This window comes from Pundamilia nyererei, unplaced genomic scaffold, assembly GCF_000239375.1.
Source record: "Pundamilia nyererei isolate P.nyererei 1_Seehausen unplaced genomic scaffold, PunNye1.0 scaffold00093, whole genome shotgun sequence".
In the NCBI taxonomy this organism is placed as follows: Eukaryota; Metazoa; Chordata; class Actinopteri; order Cichliformes; family Cichlidae; genus Pundamilia; species Pundamilia nyererei.
Window position 1 is genome coordinate 1,386,182 of NW_005187494.1, and position 17,092 is coordinate 1,403,273.

The 17,092-nt window shown below is 39.6% G+C and overlaps 3 protein-coding genes across 4 annotated transcripts; all 3 read right to left on the bottom strand.

Moving 5' to 3' along the window:
• Window positions 1-908: 908 nt before the first annotated feature.
• LOC102210750 (free fatty acid receptor 3-like) lies at window positions 909-1,871 on the bottom strand. The gene has a single exon (XM_005739821.1). The coding sequence runs from the start codon at window positions 1,869-1,871 to the stop codon at window positions 909-911; it is 963 nt and encodes a 320-aa protein (XP_005739878.1).
• Window positions 1,872-7,690: 5,819 nt separating this feature from the next.
• Window positions 7,691-8,668, bottom strand: LOC102211041 (free fatty acid receptor 3). The gene has a single exon (XM_005739822.1). The coding sequence runs from the start codon at window positions 8,666-8,668 to the stop codon at window positions 7,691-7,693; it is 978 nt and encodes a 325-aa protein (XP_005739879.1).
• A 1,609-nt stretch (window positions 8,669-10,277) lies between these two features.
• tekt2 (tektin 2 (testicular)) lies at window positions 10,278-16,803 on the bottom strand. 2 transcript variants are annotated; one of them, XM_005739751.1, is made up of 10 exons: window positions 16,572-16,803; window positions 14,669-14,831; window positions 14,435-14,560; window positions 13,663-13,868; window positions 13,437-13,580; window positions 12,939-13,053; window positions 12,213-12,320; window positions 11,978-12,121; window positions 11,818-11,897; window positions 10,278-11,055 (listed from the first exon to the last, which is right to left on the bottom strand). In XM_005739751.1, the coding sequence occupies exons 2-10, from the start codon at window positions 14,825-14,827 to the stop codon at window positions 10,848-10,850; spliced, it is 1,290 nt and encodes a 429-aa protein (XP_005739808.1). In that variant the 5' UTR covers window positions 14,828-14,831; window positions 16,572-16,803; the 3' UTR covers window positions 10,278-10,847. The 2 variants fall into 2 exon arrangements, with proteins under 2 accessions (XP_005739808.1, XP_013768027.1); XM_013912573.1 differs by having other exon boundaries at window positions 14,669-14,903.
• Between the last annotated feature and the right edge of the window lie 289 nt (window positions 16,804-17,092).

Genomic DNA, 17,092 nt, shown 5'->3' on the forward strand with positions numbered 1-17,092 from the left:
AGGGCCCGTTTCCTGCTACATTTATAGCCAAAAGACAGACGGAGTGCACCTTTAGCCTCTGAGTAAAGATAAACAAAAAGATAATAAGCTTTAACTTTATAACAGTCTGGACCTCCATAGATTACCATTCCACCTGAGCAAATAACTAAAAACAAACAAAACACCTTTTTAGCTATTACTGTATTTAAAGTGTAATGATAAAGAAGTGTTCTTTTTCATCATTAAAATAATAACTTTCATTTTCAAAAGCTGGTCCACAGATCTCAACCAATCCAAAATGGGCTTCCACAGGGCTCCGTCCTTGGCGCACTTATTTTTGCATTTTTCTAATAAGTTATTTCTCCTACTCAATTTTTCAACATTTTATCCACCTAAAAAAAGACAAAACTTCATTTAAAATACATTATCCTCCTTTGGAGAGTTTTGAAACATTTATCAGAGTTTGTTTTCATAGCTTCTTATTTCTTTGGTTGTGTAGTTCTACTAGTTTGGTTTGCAGACTGTGTTTATATCTAATTGTTTTCATTTTCTCAGATCTTAATCACAATAAGACCTGATTCAGGGGGAAAAATAATAATTACTGTGTTTTTAGGAGATAAAACTAATCTACTAAACCAGATTTTTCTTTAGCTCTTATTTAAAGTCCTATTTAAGTTGGTAACGAAATACTATGGTCATTTTAGGACATCAGTTTATAAAATCAACAGTAACACAGTTAACACGCATGACAATACAGAAATTAATTCATATCACTCAAACTCAGCTTTAAATATTTTACCTTAAATAAATTAAACCACTGACACCAACAGGAACTGACTCAGTCTCACAGTGGAACAACATTTCCTGGCTTTTCATTTTGTCCATATCTTTTGTATAAAATAAATACGTTCAAAATTTCTCTAGAACTTTCAAGAAGGTTCCGCTTTCTTGTATTTTTCAGTTTCTGGTTTCTGTTGAGGACGGTGTTGAGTCTCTTCACACCGCAGGATGTGCAGCTTTGCTGTGATGTTCCTGAAGCAGTGCTTTATCATGCTTCTAACGGCTGACGAGGACAAGTAGAAGATAAATGGATCCAGGCAGGCATTTAAGGTGCTGGAAAGCAACGCCACAGTCCTCCACTCCTGATTCTCCTTATTGACAAAGCCTACCACATGGGAGATGTTGTAAGGACCAAAACAGACGCAGAATACGATCAGTGTGCCAAGAGCCAGACCAATGCATCGCAGCCTCCGCCGCCTGCTGATATTAGGGAGACGGGACAGGATAAGGATTAGGTTGACGTAGCAGAAGCAGCAGATGATGAAGGGGATGCAGAAGAGGACGAGGAAGAGCTCGAGGCGGAACGGCAGCAGGATTGCAAGCTCTTTGTCGGAGAAATTCAGGTAGCAGCTAGGTGGAGGTGTGGCGGGAGTGCTGCCATTGGTGTGTCTCCACTGGAGGTAAGGCATGATGTAGACGACGATGAGGTTCAGAGACGTTAGCAACCAGAACATGACACAGGCCAACAACGCATAACGAGGCCGCCGATGGAGGGAATGCCTGATGGGGTGGGCGACCCCTAGGTAACGCTCCACACTCACGGCGGTGAGCAGCAGGGTGCTGTTGTAGATGGTGACATAGAAGAGAAACCCAGTGAAGGGACAGAGGGAGTAGGGCAGCAACCACTCCATGTCATCAAAGGCCTCCTTCATTTTAAAAGGCAGCAAAGCCAGGAAAATCAGGTCGGAGATGGTCAGGTTAAGGAGGAGGATGTCTATCGGGGTTGGCTTGCGATACACCTTGCGGCAGAAGGTACCAAATGCCAGGATGTTGGCGGGAACTCCCATGAGGAAGGTGATAATGTAGACAGAAAGCAACAGATTGTATGCCATGGTGTCTTCTTAGGGACACACTCTCACAGACACTGCAGGGAGGAAGAAAGCAAGTTGTGATCAAGTAGCACCAAAGACTCAGAAACAGCTCATGCTTACATTTTTCTTAACTTTACATCAGAAAGAAAGAAAGCTTAATAGAAAAACAGCTAATATATTTCATCTGCCATAGAGATGTGAATGTTTATATAACTCCATGCATCAATATTAATAAGTCAGTTTATCTTGTTTGCAAAGGAAACAAGTCAGTTCTTGTCTTTTGCATTTGTTTGTTTTTTTAAGCTAAAATGTTTTAAAAATACACAAAAAAAGAAGGTTTTTCAGAAAGTCATCAGCCTGCTCTTTCCTTGCCACTACCAGGTAAAGGCACTGAACTTTGGCTTTAAACACAGAACAAAGCAAGCAGCGGTCACAACAGCACATTATCTTCTCTAAAGCTTCACACGCTCTTTGACATCAGATTCAAACATTTGCAAATAATAATTTCCATAAAAGAAAAGAAAAAAAATCCACAGTGGAATATTCTAACACATCAGTTGATTGCTACCTTACCATCTAGAAAACATTTAAATTTAAAGACGCACAAATTTGTTTTTTCTTATTTAAAAGTAGAACTTCAGAATTACTGTGGTGTATGAAGTGTCAAAGTTTTTTCTGGGAAACAAAAAAAAAAGGAACTGGAGCAACTGGTGAGCTCTCTGCTACAGAGGAACAAAATACTTTTTATTCTTCTTTGCAATCAGAAAGAAACTCCCCAAACTTTCTAACCACACAGACTTTTAAAGCTGACTGTTAAAAAGTAACAAACATCTGAGTCCATTTGGCTCAGATTTACCTGCAACATCTTATTGTCAAAGAAATGGAGAAAGTGGGACAAAATTTCTGCATATAAAGACATCCAGAAATAAAATACGCTCCGTCCGAAGTTAGCTGGAGATAAACTCACCTCACTCAGGCTTTGAAATCCAGCCTCTCCATCACAAAGTGCTCTGTAGTGCTGCAGCTCTCTTCACCTCTTGGAAACAGACTGTTTGATCACATCACAAGACTGCCCCTAATATTGTCATCCTTCTGCGCCTACAGTCTCTCCTTCGCCAGCGGAAATTTAATAAACTTCTGGACATTTCGTTCTCACCATTCTCCAAACATCATCTCCCAGCAACCGCTGAGAAGCTCGGCGCAGCGTAGGTGGAAATGATTAATCAGAACTTCTCGTGTAAAAGGCCAAGGCACTAACAAAGAGAGGAGGACGATTGTTTCCTCTCTCTGCTCTGCTGCGACCAGAGGAGAGAATTTACCTTTTTTTAAAAAGCAAGTTTTTTTTTTTCTATATCAACACATTTTGGCAAAATGCTGCAGTTTTGCAGAGGAAGCTACACTTTCCTTTTCTTCATTTTTTCGTTGTCGGATCCCACAAAAAGATCTGTAAGTGCATTAAACTACAAGATACCTAATTTTGAAATCCAAGTCAAAATAAAAAAGAAGCCGTAAAAGTGCTTCTTTTTGAGCCACCCCTGATTTCTTTAAGTTTTCTTCAAGTTTTATCTTTCAAAGTTTTTCTTTCAGTCCAGTCCTTGTGCCTAACCATTTTCAGAGGGAGGAGTGTTTAGTTTATTTGTGTTTTGTTCTCTTGTTTTCTTTTAACACTGACCTATGAGTCATTCAAGCAGAAGAAGGCACCAAATTCAGGAGATGAACCAGTGTTGTGTTTACACAACTAGTTTTTAATTGTTTCACTAGGGAGCGCTGATCCATTTACTGTTTGCCAAAGCCCCATCAGAAATAGTCTCAGCTCTTAGGCTGCCAGTCTTAAAGGAGGGAAAAGGGGAGAAAAAGCAGAGGTGTGCCAAATTACACAACAACTGGTCTGAAAATCAGTTGAAGCAAGTGCGATAGTGATGAATCCAAATTTTGTACATCGTGTTTCCATTTTATGGCACGATGACTGTCCAAACTCACAACTGTTATCCCAGCTGCTTTTGTGACAAGTAAAAGCAAGCAAACATTTACTGAACCATCCATTTACAAATACATGATTAAGATAAAGCAGCACTATTTCAACAAGGTCTTTTCCAGATTTAGTCTGTTGTCATTACTCTCACAGGGGCTTTAGTGAGAGGACCCCAAAACAGAGAGGAGCAGTTCCAATAAACAAAATAGTAGAGTCCAAGTAGAAGTCTAAAAGCAAGACAAATAAAATCCACACAAGAACACATACACAGCAGAACAGCAGACAACTCTACAAAGGATGGGGGGAGGACTATTTATACACAGACTGTTAATCAGAGAGTGGAAACATCAGGAAAGAAATGAGACATATTTCAGGGTAATCATACAGGAAGAAGGGGTACAAGAGATAAACACTATCAAAACAAAGCAGGAAATAAGGACAAACATATAACATGCATGAACATAACAGAAGAGGTGACACAGAGAGGTATATAATGAGTCCACAAACACACTGAAGACCCATGATGCTCTGGAATAAATGATAAACAAACCCTGAACCATCAATAAAACTACAAACCAAACAGAGAACAGGGATTAACTGTGGGGTCTGTGACAATTACATGTACATTAAAAAAACATGTACAGACTCCAGTAATGACGATGGAATTTAATTCTTAATGAAGCAACTTGGGATAGAACAAATTTCGATCTGATCTGATAACGTTGGAGTTAATTAATGATTTTTCAGCAATCCAGTGAGGTGGGCCAGTTTTGGGCCACGTTTAACACCTGGAGTGTAGCAGAACCAGCTCTGCTTGCAATGTAAAATATAATAAGGTGGGTTTATTAAAAATAATGAAAAATATTTTTTTCTAAAAATATGAAGAGCCTTGTTACTGTTGCCTAACATGAAGCTTGTCAGTCACATTCCTGATTGCATTTCACTTATAACTTCTGCAAAGTTAAAAACAAAAATATGAAACGCATATAATACATGAACAACGGCTGTAAGCTGGTTACACTTTTTAAAATGTTTCTAAAGCCTCACTTTTCTATTCATTTCCAGATTTACCTGAAAGTATGACTTTGAGTCATTTTTGATGTCATATACGGCACCAAAAATTCAATAATAGGGATTAAATAAACATGATAAAGACACAGATGGTTTGGTTTACCTGACGTGATCAGTCTGCTGCCCACTTAGTCCTTCAGCTCCGCTGTGCTCTAACACTGGGTGTGTTTGTGTCTCAACCCCTCCCACCAGCCTCTCTTTTTATATCACTTCAGAGCACATCAAATCTCTAAACAACAAGGATTTATGTGCAGGACAGCGTCAGATGACCCCAGTCTGATGTGCATAAGTGGAAGCTGAACATAATAGGCACATTAAGACCAGATGTGTTTATCATGCGGTGACTCGTATACAGTAGCGCTGAACACGAGCCAAGAGTCCGAGTGTTTATTTGGAAATTTTCCACTAAAACCTTTGCATGCAGGTTATCCAAGAGGAACACAGAAGCTCATCAACACGTGTGTTTTCATTGTGTTTTAGTCTGTATGTTATAATTTTTTATTTTTACTTTGCATTGTTTGTATTTATTTATTTTACTTAATACATATTGGTTGGAAGTCTGTTAATTTATTATTTTTTATTTATTAAACACAAAAGTACAGCATGATTTATAACTGAGATATGTATGTATTACATATCTCTTTATTTAAGTATTATCATATGTGTGTAGTGTATTTACTTAAAGAGTCTATGTTCTTTTAGCATATATATATATATGCAAAACAGGTGTTTCCTGAGACCCAAGCTATTGTTTAGGAAGGATCTTTAATTTCTACTAGCTATTTGGGATTAGTGTTACCTGATTGGTGTAACTCTAAGCATCTTTTTTGAACGTTAATAACATTAGTCATTTTTAATGTCCTCATATGAAGACAACGGGTTTATTTACAGCATCAGACAATAAAGTCACCAAAGTATAGCTTGCCTCCACCAGTGTGTGAATGTGAGAGTGAATGAATAGTGGAATTGTAAAAGCGCTTTGAGGGTCTCGAAAAGCGCTATATGAATGCAATCCATTATTATTATTATTATTATTAATACTTTATTGACCAGGAGGAAGTATAAGGTTCAGGATGAGGACACAGGGTCTCACAAAGGTGACAAACTAAAGAGAAAACTTGACCCTAACACTGTTCTGCTGTGAGGAGTGTAGTTATTCCATTAGAGGGATATGTGTCCTGTGATGAAACTTATCTATTATAATGGAAATCTTTATTCAATCATTATATTTTTACAAAGTTGTTTTGCTCTTTTTAAGACGTCTTCATTAGTCAGTCTGTCAGTGCACGATGACTCACATCTCTGCTGAACTGATGGTGTTCATAGGTTTCTTGTTTAATATCCATGCTTACATGAGGACAGGTATTGTAGGCATCTAGGACTTTCTTTGTTTTCTTAAAGCGAAATGGACTACGATCACTACAAGAGTCTGCCCCCGGATACACTTTACAAGCTTTCACTGAGTCCCTGAACCTTCCTCCGAAGGCAATGTCATCTATTTCCAATGATATAGTGATTTTGCTTTATCTGTCCAATAAGATGCTGACCGCTTTTATTTTGCTGACCTCTCATCTCCAACTTTGTATTAAAGTCACCCGTGATTGATCACAAGTTAGATTTATTATTTTTAATTTTCTGAAAAGACAAACCACACAACACATTTGTAAACACACTGCTTTATTAGTCAAGAGACTCAACTTTTCAGGAACTGATCAATTTATGGACAAACAAAAAAATTATGATGTTCATTTAAATGTAATTAATTTCAGACATCATATTTTTGATAATTAAAGTTTATCAAAAAGCTGTTTAAAACACACACACAGAACACACATCACACACGCCACACACACACACGCCACACACACACAAACTCGTTTTCATATCTTAGTGAGGACATGTTTTTAACATGCTTTCCCCAGACACTTACCCTAACCTTGACCCTTAGACTAAACCTAACCATAATTTAATTGTAACCCTGACACTAAAAACACATTTTGAGCCTCAAAAGTGCCTTCAAACTTGAGGGGAAGGGCACTTTTTCCCAATAAGTGACTATTAGTCCCCACAAATAGTGGGGACTAATAGTCACTTATTGGGAAAAAGGCATATTCTGTCCTCAAAAAGATATCTAAACATGTACACACACACACAGGTGTAACTAATAACATTAAAGATTTGTTTCATGTTGCCGTGCTGATAATTCTGCCACTGAAAATCAAGGCAGCTGTGTTGTGATTAGCTTCACCTGTGAGAAATGTCTTATAATACTGAACACTTTCCAAAACATGACAGATTTTAAAGTGAGCTTTTACAGCTTGAGACACCAGATGGAGCCATTTAAAATCAGCCGATAAACATTCCTCATGAAATCTGAAATAAAATGTTTAAACATACACAGTGTGCCTGGTCAAAAACAATGATTTCACATACTATCCACACATCATTTTAATCCAAAACCAGGATGTTACAAGAATCAGCAAAACATTACATGTGACACAGCAGTACCTTACAGCTGTATTCAGTCTGCAAAATAGGCTTTTACATCATCTCTTTTCTTTAGAAACATTTGGTCTAAACAGGTCGTTAACGCCTGACGACACAAAGCTTTGAAGAAGTCAGTCAGCTCTGAATTAACAGACTTCATGTAGCTGGACAGTCAGTGTGGAGGAGGTTTACTGGGTCTGTTTGCAGAGGTTACTGGTACATGAAGAGTGGTCATATCAGACTAAATGTTTTTGCACCATTTCTTCTTTTGAATTTGTTGCACAGTCTCCTTGTGACACTCTCAGGTCATCTAAGCCCCAGGTTTGCTCCCCTCAGATGGGACAGTTGGTGGTCTAACTTTTGAAGCTTCACTGACGGCTTTACACCGGTACCGAGAACCCCCCCTGTGGCTGAACTGGCTTTGCCGTCCACAGATTCTTCCCAAGATGCCTCTTGACATGACTGGAGATAGCATCAGCATGACCACAGGGTCCAGGAATACGTTACAGGTGCTCGTCAGCATAGCGTACGTCCTCCACTTCACGTTCTCCCCCATCACAAACCCCACGACGTGTGAGGCGTTGTAGGGTGCGTAGCAAACCACAAACACAGCGAGCGTGGACAGCGCAACAGCCAGCACTCTTCTTTTTCCCATGGGGGACAATTTCGAGCGCCACACCAGCGTGACGCAGCGCATCGTGCAAAAAGTTGACACAATCAGAGGCAAAAGAAACAGGGTGATGGCCATCTCCAGGCGGAGTGGCAGCAGCACGGCCAGCTGGGACGCACTAAAAACTTCATAGCAAACTGAGGAGTTATTACCTGTGGAAACAAAAAACCCCCCTTCTCCGACCATCACGCCAGGGCTGAGGTGTAGCACCACCAACAGCCACAAGACAGCGCTGATGATGCAGGAGTTACGAGCACAGCGCCATCTCTTGTAGACAATCGGAAATGCTATGCTGAAGTAACGACCCGCTGTTACAGCAGTGATGAACAGACAGCTGCCATACAGGGACGAGAAGAGGAAAAAGTTGTAGACAAGACACACGGGAGCAGGCAGCCTCCAGTCCTGAAGCAAAGTCTCCAGAGTCTTGACAGGCAGCCAGACTAACAGCCCCAAGTTGGCCAGACACAAGTTGAGGGCATAAACCACGTTGGGTGTGGCACCATGTTTACGAGCCTTGCGCATGTACACAAAGAAGACGAGCAGGTTGGCAGGAAGGCCGAGCAGAAAGGTCAAGATGTAGATGATGAGAGCAATGCAGTCCTTGACAGCCAGCTGCATCTCTTCAGATGAGTTCACTAAACTGGTAGCACCGCCTCCAGTTTACCATGACATAGTTTGAAGGTCGAAGAAAAGTCCTGCCTGGAAATATGCACACTGCTGACCTTTTGTCCTCTCCGCTTATCTACAACGTCTTTAAAACAGCAAAGTCTCCGTTTGGAATTTTTTCCGAGGCCGTAAAGTGGCTGCAGAAGAGCCGGATTTCTCTCGCCATCATGTGCACAAGCAGGTCTGAGGCACAGAGACAGGTGATGCCAAAAAAAAAAAAGAGGTGGTGGCCACAAATGGGAGGATGTGTATGGGCACACAGGGGGGCGAGGTTCATACGACATCATGACAGAGATGCAGATAACAAGACGTACTCACCCATGCAGAAGCTGGGGGGCATTTAGCCGGCACCAGGCCACCTTAATTGCCTTCTCAGTGAAGGGCAACAGACAGTTAGCATCTGGGCCCTTAAGTGAAATGATTCAGAATAATTCAACCTGTCAGGAAGCACATGCCCATCCTCTTAAATTCAAGGCTGTGTAAATGAACTGGAGGGCCAGGCAGTAAAGTCATAAATGTGCTGAAAACCGATGGTTAGTGCGAGCAGAGGATGGGTTGGGCTTTGGGAAATGGTGATTTGTTTGTGACACGAAGGCACTTTGAACAGTTTTATGGTGGACGGTGTTTTCCTTATTGTGGGTGTTCTGTGTGCGCATGTGGGAAAGTGTGTTAGGCGAGGTGGGTGTGTCATGCGGGAGGCTGCTGGTGAAGAAAATGGAGCAGAAAATTCACCTGACAAATTTTTTTTTTCTAAGAATGGAGCTGCCGCCATTCAAAACACAGCTATTAGGTGTTTGATCAGTCTATTGATCCAGTCTTTAAAACCAACGTCTACAGCGTCCAGTCTTCGGATATTTGATCTGAATGTTTGCAATGAACTGACGACACGTTTCCTGTATTGTTAAATGAACGTGACAGTAGCACAGCTTTTATTTACCAGTCTGATTTTGTTTTTCCTTTCAGGCCGTTTCTGTTTGCACTGTCTTGCGTCATTTTCTCCGGTAGCGCTTCCATTTCTGTTATTGGTATTAATGCAGCACCATTACCTATTCGAATGCTCACTATGTTGTAGTTGTGTTGCCAAAATTAACTGCTTGACAAATTTAAAATACTTCAGTTATGCTCTGATGTTTTTCTGAGATATTTCCTGGAAAGAACAGCTTAAAATGGTTCCAATTATTGGGAAAACAGGGGCATCACAGATCATGTCTACATTAAGAAATGGGAAATTTAACACAGCTGTGCAAAAATGGAGAGTTAAGCACTGAAAAGCTAACCAGTAAAGAGTTTATCTGTGTTTAAAATGAACCTTTCTTTCACAGAAAGAACTATTTCTGTGTAATTTGCACCTGGTGCAGTAATCGTGTCCTAGAAAGTAACTTCTTTTTTGTCTCACATGGGAGGGTTTTTTGGTTTTTTAGTGTTATTTTCATACAGTTTTTTCTCTTATCTGAGCAGATCTTACTCACCAAACATCTGTTAAAAACAGCTCACCCGAGATCATCTGGTGACTCATAAAAAGTCAGTGAATGACACAAACACATCCATCTGAAGACTTTACTACAGCGCCGGGTGAGGTTTATTATTTTAGGCAGGCTGTTTACCAGGTTATTTTATCAGAGTCAAAGTTCCCCTCATTATTGCAGCTTTTAAGCTGCCAGCAGCGTCAGTTGATCAAACAGTGTGGCAAAACTAAACAAAGCCATTAAAGCATAAAAGAACCAAACAGACATGAAAACGTGCACTTTCACGTGTGAATTTTGGATAATTATATGATGCCGGATATAGTTTGAAGAGTGAATCTTTATTTTACTCAAAAGACTGTTTAATCCACAATTTAGAGATGATAAATCAATCATTTCTAGCTGGATTATGCTACACAAAAATGCAAATTAACCACACAAAACGGAGGTCAGGAGAATAATTTTACAAGAGGAGAAAAGTTGCAGCTGGAGTAAGTTTGTTTTTTTTCTTCGGGACTACTTTGTGAAGCGAACTGTGCCCAGACATTTACTGAGAGTGTGAGTAGATTTTTGTGTGTCCATTGCTTGTTTATGACTGCAGGGTTAAACAAATTAAACTTAAAATAACTATTCGATTTTTTTCCCTCAAAAACATTCAGACCATCTTCTCACTGAGCCAGCAGCTGCAGGTTGCTCCTCCCACTGGAGTTTGCCAGCGGGACCACGAGCGCCGAGTTTTTATTGTCGGTGCTGGAGGTTGATGTGAGGCGAGCGCGGGTGTTCAGGCTTCGTTGTTCCAGAGACAGAGCTCCCTGTTTTCTGGAAAGATCCTGCAGCATGCGGGAGTGATGCAGCTTCATTTTCTGCAGAGAGTGCCTGAGAGAGGATTACAGCAGCGAGCAGGGATGAATATCAGCTCCGGTGGCATGCATGCTCGAGAAGTTCTTCTGAATTTGGTTTTATGGTTTATCATTACTTTTAAACATCACAAATCCATAAAATGTATTTCTCTTTATATTCAAGATTGTAAGAGTGACAGATATATTTTTATAGTCCTATGTTATTTCAGCGATAACTTGTCTGTTTCTCTTCCATTAGATTGTTTATACACTTCCCAATCTAATAAAAAGCCACATATTCTATAATTGGACCTAATATTTATTTAACTGGACAAGCTTGAGATGTGATGATGCCACACATAGTATGATTTCAATAAGATCTCATATTGGTGATGGGAGAGTCAGACCCTTCTGTCTCCAGCACATCCCTCTGATTCTCAAGGTCTGGACATTGTCATCTTGGAATTTACCTGTGCCATCAGGGAAGAAATTGGTGGAAAAATAGTAAGCTGACCTAATTTTTCGGGCATTTAACGTCATTCAGTTACAACCTGCTGAACTGAAGCAACCTCCAGTCATAACACTTCCTTTACAGGGTTGTGCAGTAGGCACCAGGCTTGATGAGTGCATCACTTCATCCACCTCTCTTCTTACCCTGATGCTCCAACACTCCCAAACAGGGTTGAGAGTATATTACACAAACACATATATGTTTTGTGTAATATATACAATACTTATATATTATTATTATTGTTAATACTACTTAGTTTGGCCACACAAATAAAAAATGAAGACTCACTGAGCTTCAGAAAGCTTCTGCTTCAGAGCTGCGATCGTGGCCTCCAGTTGCTGGACTTCATTAACGAGGCCGTGCTGCACCTGCAAACCATCACGATAAAAGGAGAAAAGACTTCTAATGCAATCAGTGACACATCTGCTGCTATATAACTGATATATACCTCGTCTCTGCACAGGTCCATGTTAGGCCTGTTGGTCCTGGTCTCCAGTCTGGTGTGAGCAAGCTTCAGGTTGGCTGTCTTCGCCTGCAGATCTGCATCCAGCCCGTGGATGTCACTTTCCATTTCTGCCATTTCCTCCTCAGTCTACAGACGGATGTACAGGCAGTGGGAACATGCGATGACAAACTATACTCCCTCACCCTGCTGCTAACAGCTATTATTTATAAGATCTTACAGTTTTTATTTGCCACTCCAGCTCATGTCGTGCCTGCTCTTCAAGGTGATTACGTTTGCGGAGAGCAAACTCTGTGGCTCTGCGTTGAGTCTCCAACTCATTCTGCAGCTACGAAATAAAAAGAAAGAAAGAAATTAACAGCAAATATGCCCCACCTACTCTAAGCAAGATTAGTGGACAATATAAGAAAACCAAAATAAAAATAAATTAATCAAATTAAAGAAATTCTTTAACCATCTGCAGCTCCCCCGGGTGTTCAAACACCAACATGTGAAACAATTTTCTTATTAACATATAAGTAAAACCTTTATCCCATAGATTAAAACTGCCTAGAATATCAATGATTTTTAAATTAAATGTGACATCAGAAGATTTTTTTTAACAAAATAAAAATATAATACACACATTTAATACACAAAGCGCATCTTTGTGATTAATAAATGTGGTAACTACATATCTCCTCTTTAATTTAAGCTTTTAAACATGGATCTATGATGTGTGCATGAAAAGCTTTTAATCATTAAATAAACATTTGTCAAATCTGGAGAACACAGACTGAGCACAGAGAGAGGGTTGCACCAATATTTGTGCACAGTTTAATGAATATTAAAGTCATTAGGTGGTTATCATTTTTTAATTTTTTTTAAATTAAATAAAATACTTGAATAGTACTTGGTCGTATAATAAGTCATATTCAAGAACTCCTACTAGTTGCAAACCACCTACCTGTGCTCGGGTGAGGTTCATATCCTCCCTTATTTGCTGGGAAACCTGCATCGCCTCATGGGCACGAGCCACATTATGCTGGCTGAACTGGACCCACTCCTGGGGGGTGGAGGAGCTACACCAAAGACAGCAGTTATAACAGTAGTAGCTGCTATGAATGATACGGTTTAAATAGACAGCGGTAACCAAGCATCACAAAAATGCATAATACACAATATTACAGTGACACTCAGTAGTTATGGTTTTTTTGTGTAAAAGAACAAATTTTGTATATAAATTTCATGTAAAAAAGTATATATTACAAAAGCTTTATGAAACGTTCTAACACCTTGTTGTGATTTGGCTCTATGTAAATAAAGTTGAATTGAATTTCCATAGTTTAGCAAATGAGGAGTAATATTCAACCAATCTTTTAATTATGAAAATAATTATATCATACACTAGCATTTTATGATCTGCATACTTCATATTTCATGCACACCCTCATCTGAAGATTACCCTGATGGTATGCGAGTCGGGTTGGTCTTTAGGGAGATGTGGGGCGATTTTATCGTAAGTGACAGACAGGACATGTCAATATCCAGAGCATCCATCTTGTTCTGGAGATCAGCAGTCAGCTGGTGCCGCACCTCCTGCAGAATGCTTAGCAACCAGGAAAAAGGGAGGAGCTTAGAAGATGGCTAAAGTCAACATGCATTTTCAGCAGTGAAAAACAGAAACTTACCATAGCTGCTCAAAGGCCCTGCTAGTGTGCTGCTGCAGAACTTGCTGCACTCTTTCAATCAGCTCCACCTCTTTCTTCAGCTGTTCGTCCACGGGGTCCGTTACCAGCTCGTGCCCTTGCCGTCCCTCCCTCAGTGTCAGGCATTCAGTGGTGACCTCCAGAGGAACAGCAGTGGCAGCCAAAGCTTGCTCGGTGTGCTCTTTGGACTGACATCAGCGTGAAGCCCACATAAATGAAAGTTATCTCAGAGACCAGGAGTAAAGATTTTATGAGCACTTGACAAAGAAACACCTAGATGTTTCTTTAAGTATGACACATGTGCACATGTACAAAATGGACAAAGGCACCTCTCAGTCATACTGGGGCCATCTTGGATTTTGAAATCAAACATTAGCGAGAGGCAAGCTGACATTTCCACTATAGGGCACAGTCTACTCAGGCTCTGCACATCCCAATTTATTGTCTCCAAACGAGAGCTTCATTTACAAAATGCAAATAAGGCTGTGTTAAACAAGACTTTAAACCAGGGACTGAGATCTTAAACATATTAGGAACATGTTTGCTGAGTTATTAAACCAAATAAAGAGTCAGGAGATTTTCTCACATCCAGATGGTGTCACCACCTGCTGGTCATTAGAAAGAAAACAGGTTTAAGGCACTGAAATGTTGGCTTTACTTTTTAGACAAAGAAGTATATCAGCTACCGTATTTCCGTGTTTCTTATACAGTCTACAGATTCAACCTCTGCTTTTAAAAAGTCTGAATAAATCACCAGTGTCAGAGTCTCCATCTCTTCATCCACTTTCTGAGCACAAGTTTCCAACACTTCCTTCCACCGAGCAACATCCCAAACACGGTCACTCAGCCTACGACACGTATCAGTCTCATCCCAGCGTGTCTATGGAGAAAAGGTGCTTTATTAACAACGTGTGGAGAAAGAAAGGACATTGTTGGATGGTCCAGTGGACCATGTCCTTTGAGCTCTGCCAACAAAACAAGACCCCACCTTAAAGTTAGTCTCGTTGCGTAGTGTCCTCCCTTCCTGTCTGATGACATTCGAAATGTGTCGTTCGTGTTGAGCTGTGGCAGACAGCTGCTGATTGTTGCTGGTCCACTCTGACACACTGCGGTGCAGGCCAGGCTTTGCATTTAGTGAAGGCATCATATTTCTGCTGAAACAAGGCCCAGATTCACTGGATCTTTCACGTACAGCTAAATGTGGGGGATCTTTTTCTATGTCTCTGTGAAGATCAAACACCAACACATATATTACCAGTGCAAAGGTACTACCAGAAAAAAGTGCAGTTATGAGTAGCAATTACAAACTGATATTATTACAAAATAATGGCATTATATCCCCTGAAAAATCTGAACGATCATAAAAACTCATCAAAATTTTGCTCTTTATTTTGAATGTTTCCATTTTATTAAATATCACAATAGTAATTTGCTTTGATCCAAGGTAAATATTGCATTGTTTGTTACTCTGTTTTGTGTCAGTGACTATATTGCAGTTAATCAGCTACTTTAGATTTTATGACTCTATCAAAACTGCACACAACAAACCCAATAGTGTATTAATTATATAAGTGCGCCATCTGGAGCGTTAGTTATAATATCATTATGAAATGCTGACAAAGTAAAGTGATAGATGTTATTACAATATATATTTGAATGAGTGTGCTTTGTGTTAATAAACCATACTTACAAACAAACCATCCCTGTGTATTTAATAACACTAAATGCAGATTTGAGATTTAACGGGCTGCCAGAAACAGAAACATTAATAAAACATCAGTGATAAAAGCACGAAAATAAACAGATACTACACTGTGTAAATACTCCTTTCAAAGTTACATCACCTCTTAGCAACTGCAAAAACATGTAAGAATATCAAGGACCTTTTTAATTTAATTATTATAAATAATTTGGATTGTGCAATCAAAAGAAATCAGGCCAGGCGGGAAGAAAAGAGGAAGACAACAGAGAAGATTCATGGGTGGAGTAAAGGAGGACATGCAGAGGGTTGGTGTGACAGAGGAGGATATTAGGGAGTTGATGAGATGGACACAGATGATCTACTGCTAAAGGGAGCAGCCGAAAGAACAAGATGACACACCTTTGTGAAATATTAGGAATTAAGTCATTATTGGAGTCTAAAAGGCTACACCACCACGTACAATTATTTCTTTTATGGTTGTAATTTTATTGTTATTCTCAAACAGGTCTCTCTTGTAAATGAGACATTGAGTCTCAGTGGGACTACCTGTATAAATAAAGGTTAGATTAAAAATATAAGGAAATAAATTATTATTATTATTTAAAGCGGGAAAACATGCAAAAAATATAAATAAATCAAAGTACAAACTACCTTTGCAATTCTTTTTCCAAATAACATTTTAGCAAAAAGTAGAAACAAGTTCAAAGGAAGATCATATTTGACTTTTTATTATGTACGTGCATGAATAAAGGATCAAAAATGCACCAAAATTTTCTACCAGCTGTCTCCCCGATTTATCTGTAATTAACTGATTTTATGTTTCAGGTATATGAGCCAGACGTGGCCGTCAAAAAGGCCAGGTGGGTCTGGTACCAGGTAGTTTCTTGAGCACTGTACGAGTTATTAATGAACGAGTACAGCATTAAACGCAATAGAGCGGAATCAGAAAATGCAACAAGATAAAAACAGTCAAGTAGGCTAAAATAGCCAAAATGTGGAACGAAGTGCTGCCCTTGATTAAATGTACTTCAATGTTCGAAAATACCAACATTGACCAGCTCATTTGAATATTTATTGTTTTCCCCCTCTGAATCTGGATGCCCCCTTTTATGTTTTCTAGATCTAAATCTGAAAAATATTGTAATGTTTAAATTTAGCTGAAATGTTTCGTCACTTCGATCTTACTCACCGGAATTCTGGAACCTTCTGAGCTGAGCTGGTTTTCCCGGGGTTTGTTATCCGTGGCGACCGTCTCTAGGCAACAAGTACACACAACTTGCGCCTAAAAGGCTTTAATAATTAAAATACCTTCATTACGTTTAGTTTTGAGTCAGATTACCAGGAAATAATCATCAGGGAACACGAGCAACTTAAAATGACAGCCGGGGAAAATTCCTTTTAGACTTGTAGAAGCAGACTTAAGTTTGTTCAGTGATGACGCGACGAATCCTACTTCCGGGTCTAAAGTAGTCTGCGTTTAATATGGCTTTTGTGTTGTTAACATGTTTAATGTTATGTATTTTCTTCTATTTGATCTCAAAAAGCTCCTAAAACAGTCAGTGATCCCTGCTGACCTCCCTCGGCTTTTATTACCACTAATCATTTATTTAAGCTCAGTTTTTAAAATCTTAGGATGTAACTACAGCCCAGCCCATGCAGCAGTATATGAATGACTAACCTCGTATTGTGGATGGATTATCTCAGTTGTTC